The sequence below is a fragment of the Chanos chanos genome, chromosome 3, assembly GCF_902362185.1.
Source record: "Chanos chanos chromosome 3, fChaCha1.1, whole genome shotgun sequence".
NCBI lineage: Eukaryota > Metazoa > Chordata > Actinopteri > Gonorynchiformes > Chanidae > Chanos > Chanos chanos.
The window spans coordinates 29,431,767-29,449,294 of record NC_044497.1 but is presented as its reverse complement, the minus strand read 5'-3'; the positions used below and the strand labels follow the sequence as shown (position 1 = coordinate 29,449,294).

At 41.9% G+C, this 17,528-nt stretch overlaps 2 protein-coding genes across 2 annotated transcripts; one reads left to right on the top strand and one right to left on the bottom strand.

Moving 5' to 3' along the window:
• Nucleotides 1-3,898: 3,898 nt before the first annotated feature.
• Nucleotides 3,899-5,833, bottom strand: snai1b (snail family zinc finger 1b). The gene is made up of 4 exons (XM_030769865.1): nucleotides 5,758-5,833; nucleotides 4,594-4,837; nucleotides 4,325-4,563; nucleotides 3,899-4,080 (listed from the first exon to the last, which is right to left on the bottom strand). The coding sequence occupies exons 1-4, from the start codon at nucleotides 5,831-5,833 to the stop codon at nucleotides 3,899-3,901; spliced, it is 741 nt and encodes a 246-aa protein (XP_030625725.1).
• A 5,829-nt stretch (nucleotides 5,834-11,662) lies between these two features.
• Nucleotides 11,663-12,835, top strand: LOC115806855 (adenosine receptor A3-like). Its single transcript, XM_030767717.1, has one exon. The coding sequence runs from the start codon at nucleotides 11,663-11,665 to the stop codon at nucleotides 12,833-12,835; it is 1,173 nt and encodes a 390-aa protein (XP_030623577.1).
• Nucleotides 12,836-17,528: the final 4,693 nt, after the last annotated feature.

Sequence of the window (17,528 nt, the reverse complement as noted above, 5' to 3'; positions counted from 1 at the left end):
AACCCAATATGCTGGAAAGAAAGAGGGCTCTCTGCCAAGATGTGTACTTAAGACATGACTACCCTCACACAACAGCTATGTCACCTGTAATTCTATTTGTAACTCAAAACGACACACTAAAACCCTCCTGGCCCAAATTTGATCTTTAGTGAGTCAGCTTTCAAAAAAACAAAAAAACCCACAGAATCAAAAACAAGCCAAAAGGACGTCATGCAACAGACATGCCCTTATACAGACTGTCTGCTCAGACCTTCATATGAGTAAAAAGGCTACACTGTCCAGCCAGGGGTTGGGAGATCAGGTTCGACCCCTTCTCTTCTCTCGAAAAATGTCAGCCACCAAGCGCTCTCCCATCCTCCGCCACCCTCCTCCGAGACTACGCTGACGGTGTAACCCCACCCAGATGCTTTTTATCAGCAGTGCAGGATGGGTTGTGTTTATACGCAGCTGACAGGCCATTTCCTGTGTCCCAAGGTCTCAGCTCTCGGGCTCAGACGGAGGGAACGCTGGCTCTCGCTACAGAGTGGGAGGGAAGGGGAGATGGAAAAAAAGACAGAGGGAGATAGAAAAAAGAAAAAGAGAAAAGTTACCCTCACTCTAAACTAGGTCAGTATAAACTGCTTGGGCTTCCTGCCTCTGAGACCAAAAACGGTCCGAAGGCTAGACATCTTCAGGCAATCTACAGTCGAGTCACATGAAAAAAGGAGAACAGCAAGGAGCTCGACAGAACCCGATCTTTGTCTCCCTGACTGAAATGTTCAGAAACATTGACATGGTCACATTTTTCAAATGTACACAGCCAAAACCTTTTCACACACAAATCAGCCACATATGCAAGGAAAATCACATAAATACAAACGTATAAATGCAAACGTGTTCTGTAATGTCACTCATGAAACAAACCCTAACTTACTGGACAGATTGCTGTCTCTGGTCTTGTTCTTGAAAACACTCAGTCCCAAAGTCAGCGGAAAAACCTCTCTAATTTTAGCCTGAAACATTTCAGTATTTTATTTTCCAATTCCCTCTTGTCAAATGAGTTGCTGTATAACTTCCATTTATGATGAAATGTAAGACGTACAGCTCTGCCCAAGGGGTTGCATATTTCTGGTTTAGTCTGAGTGTAGGAGGTAGCGTGTGGCTTTGAGATCAGTCTAAATGTTGGTGCGTCTATGTGTGTGTGTGCATGTGCGTGTGTGTTTTTGTGAGCATAACGCATATGGGCCTTGACTAATGTGACATTCCAAAGCCATTAGTGACAGACACACAATACCCCTTGCCGACAGCACCTAAGAAGTGATGACCATACCACCCGCCACCCACCCTTATGCGGCAAACAAGAGAAGACAGGACAAAAAAGAACCTACTCTGGACTTTAGAGCCATCAATTACTGACAGTGTAACTCATCCAGCACAGGTAAAGTATGCCAGCTTGGTGCTCCTCGGGCACAGTTTGGTCCGGGAATCACGAGAAGTGAAAACGTGTAATTTTCAACAGAGGCACGGATCCTGACATCATCCCTCACCTTCCCATGAGCCACCCACGCACCCTTCTGCTGTTGCCGAACATAACACCAAGACCAGAGGGGAGCGTGGAGAGTTTGCCCCTAACACCCCCCCTCCCCTCTCCTCTCTCCCCACACAGCCCCCTCCATCCAACCTCAGGACTTGTCTGTCTCTTCATTGTCTGACTCACTGTCTACAGTGGAAGCCAACCACATCAAACCAGAATGCCCAAACTCTCCAAGCTTTAACCTGAACATCAGTCATAGGAGAGGAAAGTATGCTACTTCCTCGCTCTGCACACACACACACACACACACACACACACACACACACACACATACAGACGTCAATTCCAGGGTTTGTTATTTAGATTACATGGTAAATGAAACTACTTCAGTCTCTCTGGCTCTGTCCTTGAAGGCTGCCGACTCCCCGCAGCCCCCAACCCCCACCAAACCCCCACAAATCCCAGCGCCCCATGCCTCAAACCAGAGAAGGAAGTACATCGTTACTTTAGCAAGACTGGCTGGCGTCAATGTGTGGGTCACAAGGGCATTGCAGATTCACCGTGTCTTTTCAGTGGGAGAAGGGAAGAAACTAGGCCCCTTCCAGGAAAACCCCTATAGCTTGGGCCAGGTCTGTAGCAGAACTCTGTGGATTTTCCCACATTTAATCTGATTTCTTAATGTATCCATGTGGCTGGATGCACTGGCTTGTGTGGTGATTTCTCTTTCCTTTTCTCTCTCTCTCTCTCTCTCACCTGCAGTTTCTATTTTATCTAAAACACATGCCTTTGTGTCATCGTGATGCTAGCATTAGCAAGTGCTGAGAACCAGGCAGGTGTGAGCAGGTGTTCCACCCATCACTCAGCACCTCTGTCCATGAACCTACCTGTCCCAGCCTGCCCCTGCATATTACACCTTATCAATCACACATCCCAAAAACAAAACCTCTCATGTTCCACCATCATCATCATACCAGCCTTTAGTCGTATAACAAGAATACCAGACTTTCTTCTTTAAACAAACATAAATTAGTTTATTGAAAAAAAATCATCAGTTTACTGTACAAAAAGGGTGGAGATAAAAAAAAGACCAAAAAATGTGATCGCCAAGAAAAGACTGCATAGAATTTTTTGCAATGGTTCCACTGTATAAATAAAAGTGTATAAAAAGGCACATCTACAAGTGGTTTCATAAATCCTGCTGTAGAAAACATATACAGACTCTGATTTAGAGTGAACAAAACAAGTTGAGGGTCAAATATCACTGCAAGCTAAAAAAAAGTTGCATATCTCAAAAAAGTATGTCAAATCTCATGTTAAAACTGGAAGACAAAAAGTAACATTGAAGCCTTTAAGACATAGAACAGATGCAAATGGCTATGACACCCATGTTTGGTTTGTAAACCAATACTAAAACATATTGAATTGTATGTCAACCTGTTCAATCTCAGTGAGAGAGATATAGTACACCATTGTTTAGATAAGAGGTCTAACTGTACTTTTAAACATAATGTAGTACAGACTGGATTCTTGGACCTCAACAAAATGTGCCTCAGTGAGCAATGTTATGGCACCAACCGGGAGGATTTGAATTACACAAAATATGAAATGAATTGGTGTGAACATTAATTCATACAGAGCAAACATCCTCCTAATTGGATAACTTGCCATTGTCATCCTGTTCCCACTCTTGTTTTTGGGTTAATGGGATAGGGAGCAAGTGAGCAGTGAGAGAGAGAGAGAGAGAAGGGGTTGTGGAAGAGGTCAGGGCTAACGTGTCTGTCGACGGCCCGCCTCCACAGCCTTGCCTTGGGACAGCTGTCCCAATACATCCACATGCAAGTGTGTGGAGTGTGGTGAGAGATGAACTCCGCCCCCCACCCCCCACCCCCTCACTCACTCACACAAACCACTAACACACAAACTCTCACCAGCAGCTGCCGCGCAATCACAGTCCCGGACCAGCCGGCACCGAAGGGCATCCTGGGAATTAAGTGAATGCCCAGCTGCCCCCTGCTCCCATCATGGCTGCCCAACACGGCACAGCGGTCCCTCAACAAAGGCTTTACGGGACAGGAATAAAAAGCACTGTGTGGATGCAATTATACCACACCTTTATCAAATGTAAAATCTGTACATTCAGTCAGACTGGTATAAAAACAATCTGTCCTTTGGCTTGCACATAATGAGCAGGAAAAAAGGCACTTAAGAAACTTTCATATGCAAGACCCACTCAAAGCATACGTTGTCCTTCTACCTCACAGAGTGAGGTCTTCCATCTGGTCAGTACGCGCGGTAGTGGATAAAAAACAAAAATCAGTCTCCGGGTAGAGTGACACGTCGTTAAGCGTGTAAGAGGAAACAATCCAGCTCTCGCTGTTCTCTGCTCTAGGTAGAGGGGCAGCAGCCAGAGACGCTGTGTTTGTGTAACAGGGACATGCGGCTGAAGGTGCGAGAGCAGGTACCACACTGATACTTCTTCACTTCTGAATGGGTCTGCAGGTGGGCACGAAGGTTTGAGCGGTCTGCAAATGCTCGATTGCAGTGAGGACATGAGAAGGGACGTTCACCTGAGAGAAAGGAAAAAAAGATCATTTGAGTCCCAGCAATCAGTGGACTATTTAAGAGTCATTTTCATTCAGCATCAACTTCAGCATATAAAACCAGTTCAATACTACTGAGTATTAAATACATATTATACAACTTTGGGGTTCAGTACAAAGATATGCGAGCATAAATCAAAACCTTGCAAATTAGTAAAGAAATCATGTAGTATTTCAGTAGTTCATGGGTGGAGTGGGAACGGTCACTCACCAGTGTGTGTGCGGATATGGCCACGCAGCAACCAGGGTCTGGAGAAGGCCTTGCCGCAGGTGGTGCAGACACAGGGGAGTGTGTGCGAACGAATGTGCATCTTCAAAGCCCCCAGGCTGTTGTACTCTTTGGGACAGTGCTTACAGTGGAAAGCAGCTCGAGTGGAAGGGTTGACAGGGGCAACGACTGTCTCAGAGCCTCCGCAGTGGGTGAGCTGGTGACGGGAGAGGGCAGCCGGGCTACTGCAGGTCTTACCACAGTGGGCGCACTGGAATCGATCTGCTGGCTCTGGGCTGGGGGGGTCAGACGTGCGTCCTTCATCTTCCTCTCCGCTGCTGCTGGACTGGGAGCTGAGGTCAAGGGGCCCAGAGGGAATAGGTAGAGTGGGAGACACAGGGGTGTAGGAGATAGGCAAGGCTCCCGTGTTCCACACAAGTCCAGTTGGGTAGCTGTTAATAGAGCCATCTTCTTTGGTGGGTAGTTCAGCCAATGGGAATCCATCTGGAACAACAGCTGACAGAGGGCCTGCAGGACAGCATAGTCAACAAAGTCAACAAAGTCAGGTGGCCCTTCATTAAATCTTAATTTACTAACATTGTTAAGTTATTTTGATTATTTGTGTCATGTTACAGTCAAATGCCCACTCAAACACAGAGAGGACCAGTCAGTGCAGGGTTATTTAATTACTGCATTTACCAGTTCATCGGGGGGCCCATGGCTCCACTGCCTCCCACCTCAAAATAAAGTGGTCTCAGGGAGCTTAGCGTTGGTCTACGGTTGCCTAACTGATACACCTCTCAAACAATTTGGAGCAGCTGGCGCAAACTCAAATAAGATTAGCGATTGTCTCTGTTGGCAGCGCGGTTTGAGCACAAACTATGAAACTATTAAGAGCAATTTCCGCCACTTATTGACACTGAGTCGCCAAAACACAGCACGGGATGATGTTCCAACGACAAAATAAGGCGCATGAGGATGCAATTTAAGTGAGATTTCCACTTTTTTTTACGGTCTCGAGGAGAGACATTTAGACTGTTTTAATGGGTCCAACTCTAAATCCTTATTGTCGTTGGATTTGGATATGGGCAACAACTAGGTGACTCTTACTTTAACGCTTGATTAAGCAATGAATCCGACGAAAAATCGTAGTATCGTACAATTTCAAGCGGAATTACGGACTTTAAGCACAGGTGCATATATAGCGATTGTCACGTGCACATTACCAGCTGAAACGAAGTTTTTCAAGTTTTCCTAAACAAAATTTATGTCTGCATTGCAAGGAGGTAATATCACATTTACTCTGTAGGTTACACTACACTGTTAAACAGTTTATTTTCCTTATAGACCATATGTGTGTGTGTAAACACACATATACTCACACACACACACCCATACACATAAACATATGTAGCTGTGCCAGGAGGACAACTTACCAGTATGGCTCTCCAGTTCACTATAGTTTGGTTTCTTGTTGCTGAAATATTTCTTGACCAGGAATGACCGCGGCATTTTGAGATCTCGAAGCCGTTATTCTAAGGCACGGAGCGAATTCAAAGCGGGCTGCGGAGCAAACTAAATCTCAGCCCAGGAATTTGACGCAGACCTGAACTTCGAAAGAGCTGTGGTGGAAGGACAACAGTCGAAAAGATGTTTGCAGAGAGAAAAAAAACTCAAACTGTGTTGAACTGTCCAAGTTCTTCTGTATTCTAAGTGGACACAACCCCGACAGGTCTCACCGATGAAGTACGACCATTCAACCCAACTACGCCCCTTCATATACCATCACAGGGTTGAAAAGGGGTTGTGGTGTTAAGACATGTCTCCGCCCAAGAACACACCCCATCATTGGGGTCGCGCCTGCAGGTGCCCAGATGAGCGATCTATGGGTGTCGCGCGCATTGAGACCATTGCCGTGTGCTAACGGTGATGAGTGCATATTCTGCGAAAGCGGAATCCAAATGGTTGTCTGTCACCTTAAATGCACCCTACATGCAATGATGCAAATTACTTAGCTGGAAATGAAGAGTTCTGTTAAATCTAAATTAGTACACTAAGAATCTTACCTATCCAAAAATGTCGTTTTGTCAGCAAAACAGACGATTGTAAGACTGTTAATTAAGCGATGAGCCTGTAACACGTGTCGTCTGTAGCCGTGGTATTTCCATTCTAAAGTACAAAATGCAAAGAGGGTGGATGCTGTAAGTTTATTGGTGTACATGAAATCAGTCATTTAGTAAAGCTGTCATTTTGACAAAGTTATATGCATGGAATATTTCGTGGACATGTCCTTTGTCGACCCCATAACTTCTTCTGATGGACCTTTAGGTTTCGTTAATACATTTATATGGGACACTGCTATGTGGGGGAGAAAAGTTGTGTATATGATTTCATTTTGAATGTATACATAGGTGTTCGACAAAATAAATAAAAGGGGGGACTGGGCCCAACATGGCAGTAAAAAATAATTACTTTTATTGATTAGCCTTTTCAGAATTGTGTATCTGAATATAATTCAACTTCATGCGCTGCAAAGTGGGGTAATTCTTCGAGTTTATTTATTTTTAACTTAATGCGACAAAACTGCTGCTCTTTATGCTTTGAATAGATCGGATATAACTTAGCACAAAGAAGCATTTCAACTTCCACAAAAGAGAGGGTTTACAGACGTGTTCAGAGCAAGCCCCTAGTCTTTACTCCATTCCCCACACAAAGAAGCTCGCTCTCAATTCATGTATTCCGAGTTGGGACGCTGCGGGAATTCGCTAGACCTGTATGAAAAGAAGTGCTGTTCTCCCGCATGTGTGCGCAGTAGGAAAGGGGTGAAAATTAACTGGGCTCACATGGACAATATTGCGTTGTAAACCCTGCGTCCTGAATTCTCAAGTGTTTTTAGGCCCATGAATCCAGCGACCTGGGGTAATGCCTCAGGATACATGAATAACACAAGTCATCACCATCGCGGCCACCTTTTGGGTGTTAATACACCAAGTCATCACGAAATGTTTTTCATGGGCACTAGCTCGTTTTTGTGCCAGTCGATATGCCAATCATATAGGAATGTCATGGCGTTAAGTGCTCCCATTCAGTTATGTACAAGTGCAAAAGGACGAAATGCCAATCTCTGCTGGATGAAGGGATGAGGGACGTAGGCCTTCACCTGTCTATAGGCGCTATTGTTCCAGAGCCCTGGAATGTCTCGCTATGTTGGAGGGTTCACACGTCGTTCATGCGTTCACGGCGACGCCGCGGAGACTGGGGTCAAACGAGCAAGGCTGCTGTAAAAGCCATTACAAATAACAGAGACGTAACTGAAAAATACCAGACACATTCAACATGACACCATCTCTGCTGACAAAGTGTATCTCTTGCATCTATTTTCGTTATCAAATATATTATTTCAAATTTGATTCAACATCAACGCGGAAAGTTTGTGCAGTTCCAACATTCGTACTGTGCAGTAGAGTTGACAGTAAAGTGATGAACGTCGTACAAGTCTGTGATCAAAATCGTTTTACATTTGGTGTGTTTCAGAGTTAAGATTGAGAACTGTGTTTGTTGTTTGCATGGATAGGCTCTCTCTACTTTATTCTGTCGTTCTCAAAGCTGTGCTATTGTAGGTAAGTGGCTCATATGGGAACATGAGTTCAAGTTAATTTGCCTCGTTTGCCACCACATTGCAGTGATCAAATGGATGGTTTTAAATAGTACTTTACATTCACACATAAGCTGTGTCATACAGAGAGACAGAAGTGTCAAGGGTGGCTTTCAACTTTGTGTAATTTGCAGAATTTTTATGCCTGTCACTGCATATTAGAAAACAGCCACAGGTTGTGTTTTCTGACCAGGCAGAGCAGTGACCTTATGACACGAGCACAGAGAAGGACGTAAACCGTAAAAATGTTCTCAGTTAGGAACAGATGTTCCCCTTGTGTTGCCCAAAGGGAGACAAGGTCCTCATGTACAATAGTCATGAAAACCCCCTATTTAGCCAAAGAGCTAAATGGTCTTTACATTTCTCAAATAGAACTGTTGTATAGGAAAATTGTACGTATTTGTTTTGCTTTCATGTGTAAGGTTTTTTTGTATGATTGGAAAATTGTTTTACGAATGTTCAAAGTCTTTAATCACTGAAAGTGTAGTAACTCACACAGATCGCAGAATGATAGTATCAGTTTGATCTTCATGTTGCACTTTGAAAAAAAATAAATCTGTCAACTGATCTATCGGTATGTGAAGTGAGTAAGAATGAAATGTGTTTCACTACAAACAGAGGAATCAATCATAGGTTTTACACAAGCTTAAGGTCATCAGGTGAGAAACTCATTCTGTAGTGCTTTCCAATCTTACATGTCAGGTCATTACATTTTCAAAGATTTGACACTGAAGAGCTAAAGCCTTTCTGTAACCAGGTAGGGAAATTAATATGGTTTCCTGTTTGTTTCAGTGAGAGATTGAAGTAGGCTTAAAGTTTGATTGTACCCATCCACACGTATCTTAGACTTAAAATAAAGCTTCTATCCACATGCGTAACTCCATAAAACATGCTTCTCAAACCTTGTGTGTGATCACTGAAACTTGCACAACTACTGTATGTGGTGCCAACATCACACTCTGACTATATATGTAGACACAGTTATGATGCTACACTCATATATTTGACACTTGTTTAACTACCATTGGAGTGTGACCATGTACTTTCAAAGTAGTAACAATGTCGTAAACAACATAAATGTACTGTGTAAAACGCTGAACTATGCAGATAATGAGATGCCGTGTAGTGCTGTATATAACTGTATATTTGAGTTCCATCGTGTCATTTCCTCTAGACGAATCCCAGGCCTTTCACCACGGGGGGCACTTTGCATCTGATTTGATTCACGGTGCGTGAATAGGTGATTGATGTTGGTCGTCTGAAGAGGTGATTCTGTCACAGATCAGCATAACTTACGACCCCATAAACTTTCCCCACTCACTTTAGAATGAGCCCATGCTGTAAGGTTATCTTCAACATCTCGGATGTTTAATAGGGTTTGGGACAATTTATCTGTATGTTGTTGTGGTAAATTTACACAGTCCATTTTACATTTAGCAATGACTAACTCTAACACAGTTTAACTTTTCCAGCGTTATTTACAAAATACTTTTTTCTTATCCTATAACTGAAACAATAGTAGAGCATGTATTAGGGATATACCTCATCTTTGTCAAACAAGGTTTTAGGCCAAGAGATGTTTTGCATGATGAAATGCAATTATCGTTAACACCCCTTTTTCACCCACAGTGAAGTGGCAAACATTCATGTGTTTCATCCAAGTTATACTGTCCTGTAAACAGCAGTAGATTAACTACAGCAAGTCTTTTTAGTGTGGAAGAGCCTTTTTTAGTTACACAAGAGGCAATTCATTAGTTGTTTTTTTCTTTTTCAAACTAGACCCTGTTTGCTGAAGGGGGGGGGGGTAGACTCAGATCTCACCTGACTGACTCAGCAGGAGTGAGATAAGGTACTGTAAGCATGCCAATTGCAGAGTCCTTTTGGAATTTAAGTCTAAGCATATGGCGAAACACTTTTCCCCCTCACCCAGTGAGCCCAGGAATTTCACTTTAATGACCTCTGAGGCCTTAATGACCTGAGTATCAGGAATCCCTCCTGCCACACAGTGACACAAGCAACAACATACTCTAAAACAAAAACAAACAGTAGGTCTTCTGTCCTCTTTGTCATGTTATTATCGTTTGAAATTAATTCAGTCTCTACAGACAGGTTACAGGTTATTTAGCAGTTCATAACACATGTTTATTACTCACTTTACTAGTCATACATGAGGCGTTCAAAAGAAGGTGGATATTAAGCAGATACCAGGTCAAATTTGAGAAGTTGAGAAAGTCAGTGTGAATCCACATATTGCCTCCAATGTTATCGCTTCAATTATAATTTATCACTATCTTTTAAAACAAAGATAGTAATGAAAGAAAAATAAACACATCGGAATATTTAAAGAAATGTTATAACATTATAAATGGCAGATGAACTGTGGTAGCACAATAGCCCACTGTTGCGGTGTACCCCACTCAAAACTCTCCCCCTGGATGTGAAGGGAATGCTCTGTGCTCATTATCATTTTTGGCATTTTGTTTTACCAACTGACTCTATTTAAATACATTTAGAATAATGCTAACCATTGTAAGTGGCTTTGATTATGCAAACACTTATGACAACATATTGAACTGGAAATTCAGACATAAGAGATGCAAGACAAAAGATCAATGCTTCAGTAAGTGGGTCGGCTGCCATGACAACAGCCGAGTGTTCTGTGGCTAGAGGTAAGGGGTTGAGTGATGTGTGTGTGTGTGTGCATGTGTGTGCATGTGTGTGTCTTTATGTTTACCCTCATTTCACTCTTACATCTTTTCTTTCAACAGGGACACTTCAAAAAGCCCACACCTTGAGCGCTGCCTGCTTTGAACCCTCATGCCCAGATGTGCTGAAGCCACAGTCACCCTAGAAAGAGCTTGTTTGGGAGATGAGAATGAAACTGTCTGTTGGTGACATGGATCTTCTGGGTTCCTAGCAGACTTGACAGGTTAGTCTGCTCTGATGAAACAGAGCTGTACCAACAATTGTTACAATATGGAATGTGATGGTTTTCAGAGGATATTTAAATTTTTTCTGTTTTTGAACATTATTACTTTTAATCAGATTGCATTAAAAAAATGATGACTTTGATGACAAAAATACTGTTTCATTTTTACATTAAAAATGTTCTTGTATACAGTTGGTGAATGCTGCAAGCAAGTGATATTTCAATACTAGATTTGCCTGACCCTGGACTGAAACTTCACTGTATCTGAGAGAAACAGCACACCAACAAAAATCCCCATACTGGGTGCATGTTTGTGTGCAAGAAAAATGAGTTTAAATGAATTAAGGGAACAGAAGCAGTCAAAGCATGAAGGTTTGCAGGTATGTAGAGTTTGATGTTAACATTGAAATGTAACTTTTATGAAAATTACAGCTTTGTCACGTGTTGAGTTAATTTTTGGATATTAAATATGCAATCAAATATCACCATTTATGTTTAATATTATGTTTATTGACAAACTGTAATATCACACACTTCGTCAGTTTCATCAGCATTACACAATTCATCAGTTTCATCAGTTTTTCAATAATATAAACCTGAGCAAAAAGAAATTTATTCTTCATAATATGCAGAAATTCATCATTGCTTACAGGTTACCAGACAAATCAAAAAGAGGAAACATTTGTTGAAGGAAGCCAAAAGGAATCTATACTTTTAGAGTGCAGCTGAACACACCTTGCTCGATAAAAAAGTTACCATGGAGAGAAATCAGAGCTCTTTCATAACATTTCAGCAACATCAGGTGCTAAGAATCTCCTTCATGCTTTTGTTGGCTATTGCTATAACCTTTGGAAACATGATGAGCCTTATTGTGTTTCTGGGGTCTCGCCGGTTCTATACTTCACAAGGGTACCTGAAAGCATCTTTAGCTTTTGCAGACCTAGCTGTGGGTGTCCTTGTTGTACCGTATTCAGTATATACTGAAATTGGAAGGCTACTGACAACAGGAGATGAGGATTTTGGCTCAAGTTCCACCCCTGGTCGCCTGTCAACAAAAAGAGAAAGCTTCAAACCCTGTTTCATTATGGGAACCATTTTTGCCGCGTGCACATTGGTGTCTGTCACCACCATCTTCCTCTTATCTGTGGAGAGGAGCATCACAGTGCTCAAACCTTTACACAAGAACGTCGTTGTGACCAAGGGGAGGACACTGGGCCTTATAATCCTAACATGGCTAGTCTGTTTCTTCCTGGCTGTCACACCCCTGCTCCTTTCCCCAGACATTACACTGGAGTACAGCGCCTGTAGCAAGATGTGCACTTATGCCCTCAGTCCAACAGGGCAGCAGCACCAGCAACATAGTTTCAGTGGAGGAGCCAATATCATGCTGATTTTCCCAGTTTTTGACCTCTCCCTGCTAACCGGAACATGTATCGTTAACGGGGTGACCTTCTCAGCTGTCCGGCGCTTTTGTCAGGCTCGATCACAAGCCTTAGACCTGACCCCCCATGTCTCTGGAGGGCCGTCCTTTTCTGACATCAGGGCGGCAAAAACTATCATCATCATCACAGTGTTTTTCTGTGCCTCCTTCCTGCCCGTGGCAGTGTTTGTGATGGGCAGTGTATCAGGGCATGAATGGTGTGAATTCTCTTTCTACGCTTTCTGGATCCTCACCTGCAGCAGCTGCTGGAACGTGGCTGTTTACAGTGTCTGCGATCGCCGATTCGGCTACGCGACCAGGGAGCTGCTGTTTGGTAGGGGTCTGAGGAGAAGGCACAGGCCACCTGCTGGTATGGAAGAGTATCGCACAGAGCACTGTGCAACTGTGAGCAAGAGCATGGTCAGACCAGAGAGACCAGAGCTGACCATTGCCTCTTATCAAACAGAAAATACCACCAAGACTGATGGCACTGGGGCACATTATTTGTAGAAATATTTTTGTATAACAAACACCGAGGTAACACTTTACAAACGAATTTAACAAAATATTTCCTTACTTTTTATCTGTTTGAAAGTCCTGTGTGACATTTTTCTTTTACTGTGTATTGTCATTCTGTGTTTATAGTGAGTTATACGATGTCATATCACACATAATTTTATTGTTTTCTGACAGTAATAAAGAGCTCAGAAGACAAACAATGTTTGTGGAGTATTTGCCTTTGATATACTTGTACTTCTGTCTGATATTATGAGCAAAGGATGGGTCAAAAATGTTGTTCTATTATTTTTACGAATTTTAAATTCTGTTAGGTCACTGTGCTATGGCATTTTGAGTAAATTAGATATCTCTCATTTCAACAATTCTTAGCACTGATCAGAACATTAGATTGTATCACAATACATGAAATTATTTGCTAACAATTTGTTTGTGCATTTGTTTGTTTGCAGTACTTTAATAAAAAATTCTTACATGATAGTGACGTACATTAAATTTTGATGCAGTCTGTTTGAATAAAGTGATAAACTTATAAATGGCCAACAGTGCTTTGTGGCCTCATTCTACACTCAGATTGACCACTCATCATATGTTTGTTTATAGTCACTTAGACTGTTCAGACTCATAACAGTACTACAAATTTTCTGTATCCTAGCAAAGTACTTTTGAAGGACATGTACTTATAAAGTTATGTTCAACGCATTCACAGGGCTTTACACCATTTTATATGTCTCCATTATCACCTACAGGCTTTAAGACAAGATTAAACAAAACACTCTGTTTCTACTGAATTTCTTATGGCTCTTTGTCGTGCACTCCTACCGTATAACACCACCTACTGGCAAGTTATATGTCGAGTATGTGTTAAGTACACCACTAGGTGGCATCAGAACAACATATCAGTTTCTGTAGCATTCTGTAGGTTTGACCTGTAGCTCTCAAAAACATAGCTGCCCCGAAATGTGTGTCAGACAGATTTGATACAAATATGCAAGACATCTTGTTTTAAAACCAGTCCTGAGCACCAACAATGTATCGAGAAACTGAAACAACGCACTCATAGTAAAATGAGGGACTCTGCATGGGTGGTCAGATCCTTATGGATTGAGGAAGCATTAAATCAAATTCAAATATTGTGGTATTGTTTTGTATCGGTACCCAGATTGCTTGCACTCAAGGCCTGTTGCAATCTTTGGTTGCATCTTAATCTCGATTAATGTTGATCTATGTATAAAAGTATGGAGAAGCTTTGTACAACCATCTGAACTCAGAAATTAACCAAACCAGACACAAAGCTGTATGTTACAAGAGTTTGAACCAACAAGTTTATTTCAAAGGACCAAACTAATGAGAAAGTATATTCTCCTCTGCAGCACGAACGATAACAACAGAAACATTCAGATGGGGTTTCACACAGCTTAAACAATTACATCAAGGCCCTCAGTTATGCTACCTGGCAATGCCCTCTCTTTAATGTCTGAGGTACATTTTATCTATCCGTAGATCAAAAGCATGGCAACATGAGCTACATGTTTGTATCTGAGGCATGGCAGGAATGCCAGCGAGACTGTTTGCCCTGCTCTTGTCTTTGGAAAGGTCACAAATATTCTGTGAATACATGGCATGGGATGGGCCTCAAAAGCGAAAGACATCCTCTTTTTGTTTCCAAAAATCATATGGTCACACCCTCTTCCTCTGGCATCTCCACTCCTTTTAGGTTTGGCTCGTTGTCCTATTAGAGAACACAGAAGTATGCTTTGTTAATAAAACCACCTCTGTTGAAACCACTTCTGTTGAAACTACTGCCTGTTTGTAGTTCAGAGGACTCTGATATGGCTGATTCCTGCAGATAATGTTGATAAAGAGCAAGTTATTACTTTTATAAATATTTAAAAAAAAAAGAAAAAAAAAGATGTAAAATCAGTCAACCATTAGTACTAATTAAATTCCTCATAGTATAACATTTGGTACAAATAGATTCATTTGCTTACATAGTTTTCTACGTTTGGTCTTTACAGATCATGCTATGATTATGCACTTTGGTTCTGTTTGGCTTTAGACCTGCTGCTGAGAAGTGCAGGAAATGACTGGTTGAAATGGTGTAAAGTCTTCCAGCTCACAAGACTGATACTAGCATTCTGTGCAACGTGCTGAAACTATTGCATCAGCCAATAACAAAATGTAAGATCAGTTTGAATGACTGAAGTGCCCTATAACCCTCAATGCTTCAGAGACTCTGGCCTCTCTCTTATCTGTATTTATACCTGATTCAGCTGTGGAGATGGGAAAGGTCTGGTAAATAGAGCTAGAATTGCAGCCTGGGGTGGCCGGGCCAATATCTCAATTCTCAGGCCAAGAAGCACCATTTGAAACGTTAAGGAATTTTTAAAAACTGTCTTTAAAAGTGGGTCACTGATAATTTTAGCAAAGACAGAAATTCTAAGTATGTCCATTCTCCTTTTGGGTATGTCACTGGTGAAACGACATGTTTGTCAACTCTAGACCCACAGATCCACAAAACATTTTTATGCTAAACCAGAAATAACAAAACCCATTCAGTCAGTAAATGACAAAGTGAACAGTTTAGTATGCTGGCACCAAACACACACACACACAAAAAAAAAGTTCTGGCAAACAGTCTTCAGGAATGGATGTGGGAGACGGAATCCTGAACATGACGCTGGCCTCTAACCTTGCCAAAACTTCTCATTGCCCCTTGGCATATAAAGAGAACACCTCCCAAAGCTTGTAAACACAAAACCTGCGACTATTCTTGAGCCTCTGCCATAGTTCTAACTTGAGCTCACTTTCTGTGTTGAATGGGGGGCACGATGAATCCTGAATCAGCATGTTCACTGAACCCATGGCAGGGAGGCTGTGTGCAGTACAAGGAGTAAGAGGAGATGATGGATGGGTAGAGATATTTCAGGATTGGGCAGAGAGAGGTTATGTAATCGGAGGTTTAGGTTCACCCCGTGCCGTGGTATAACCGTGACCCGTGAACTTACTTACTTCACTAGTGTGTATGTGTGTGTGTGTGTGTGTATTTGTGTGTGTGTGTGTCTGTGTGTATTTGTGTGTGTGTGTGTGTGTGTGTGTGTGTGTGTGTGTGTGTGTGTGTGTATGTGTGTGTGTGTGTGTTTAAATTCAATCATCTGTGTGCTCCCAACATCTCAAGACATAGGCCAAACTGTGGTTTTGGGATTTTGTTAAACATAAGTAAAGGTACTTAGTAATATTGTTTTAGTAGTTTATTTTTTTATTTATAGTAACCTGTTATCTCTTAGCTTTTATAATAAGACAAAATATTAAATAAAACTATATGAAACAAAAGGCTGAAAATAAAACAAGAAAACAAACCGTTATTTAAGGGCCAAGTTTATACGCAAGCCAGTGTTTTGTTTTGCTGCCGGGATACTGCGTCAAAACCTTAAAATTTTATCTTCCCACAGTTTCAGTTCTGATCTTTTTCTCCCTCAGGAAAGGAGAGAGAGAGAGAGAGAGAGAGAGCAATACTTTTGCATCAGCTGAGATATGTTAATCCACCAGGGGATTAAAATAGCCCACTTCTGAGGTTTCATAATATTCCCTTGTGGAAGTGTACAGCTGAAGGCCAGTCCAATTGAGTCTTATCCCCAGTGAACACAGCTTGTCCCTCACTTTCAGAGCACACTGTGACTCTGCCAAGGACACCCTGCTGCCACCGCTTCTGTTGGCCTTGTTGGGACAGCCACAAAATGTTTAGCTGGATCACCTGAGTGCTGGAGGAACAGGCTGTAAAGCAAGCAACCCTACGTAGTAGTACAAATGAACTGTCAAAACAGAGAGAGGGTACTGACAGAGACAAATGGATCATAGAAATTCATTTCTTTCTTCTTACCTTCCCTTGTTTTTTCCCCCCTTTTCATTCTTTATGAGTTTGTTCTGTCCTCTGGCCTTTACCATCTATCCTTAATGTAGGCTGATGCCCTTTTATGCTAGGATGGTGATGTTTGTTACATTGTTTGATTTGCATATAGGTATTTTTTCAGACTCCCTTGCTCCTTTCCTCATTTTAATGAATCACAAGCCTGTGGGTCCCGTCTATCTCTCCTCTCTCCCATTGCTATACATCGTGTATTTTTTCCATGAACAAGAGGGTCACACAGGCTGTCTGTGCCCGTCTCTTCAGTTGGGCAGACTTATGGCAGGAAATGACAGGCCTTAAAAGGGATGGAGAAAAAGCCGAAGAAAGTCTTGTTAAAGTATCGCTTAGATGATCCGGGACCCGGGAGCTCTTGGGATAGTTCCTTTCACACCAACTACACATGGTCTTCAATTTGAAATCGACCACTTACACTAAAAACAGTGTTTCCTTGTTTGTTCGTTTTTAATCAGCAAAAGCTACCAATTAAATGGCCTTTTACATAGTGTGGTGTTTCTATAAGTGTAAAAGAACCAAATGACAACAACAATTATCTCCATAAACGTAAATACAATTAAAGGTATTATAAAAAATATGGCTTTATTTTCTGTATTTTCCACTGGGGCAATAACGTGCATTTTCTTGGAGTGATGAGTAATCCTCGCATCACTGGAAATAGAGGGTGTCTTTGCAACATATTCCTTTTCAGACATTCATCTGGAACCGGATGATAAAGTGAGAGAGGGGCAGTCACGGTTTGCAGACTTGTGTGCTCTAACTATT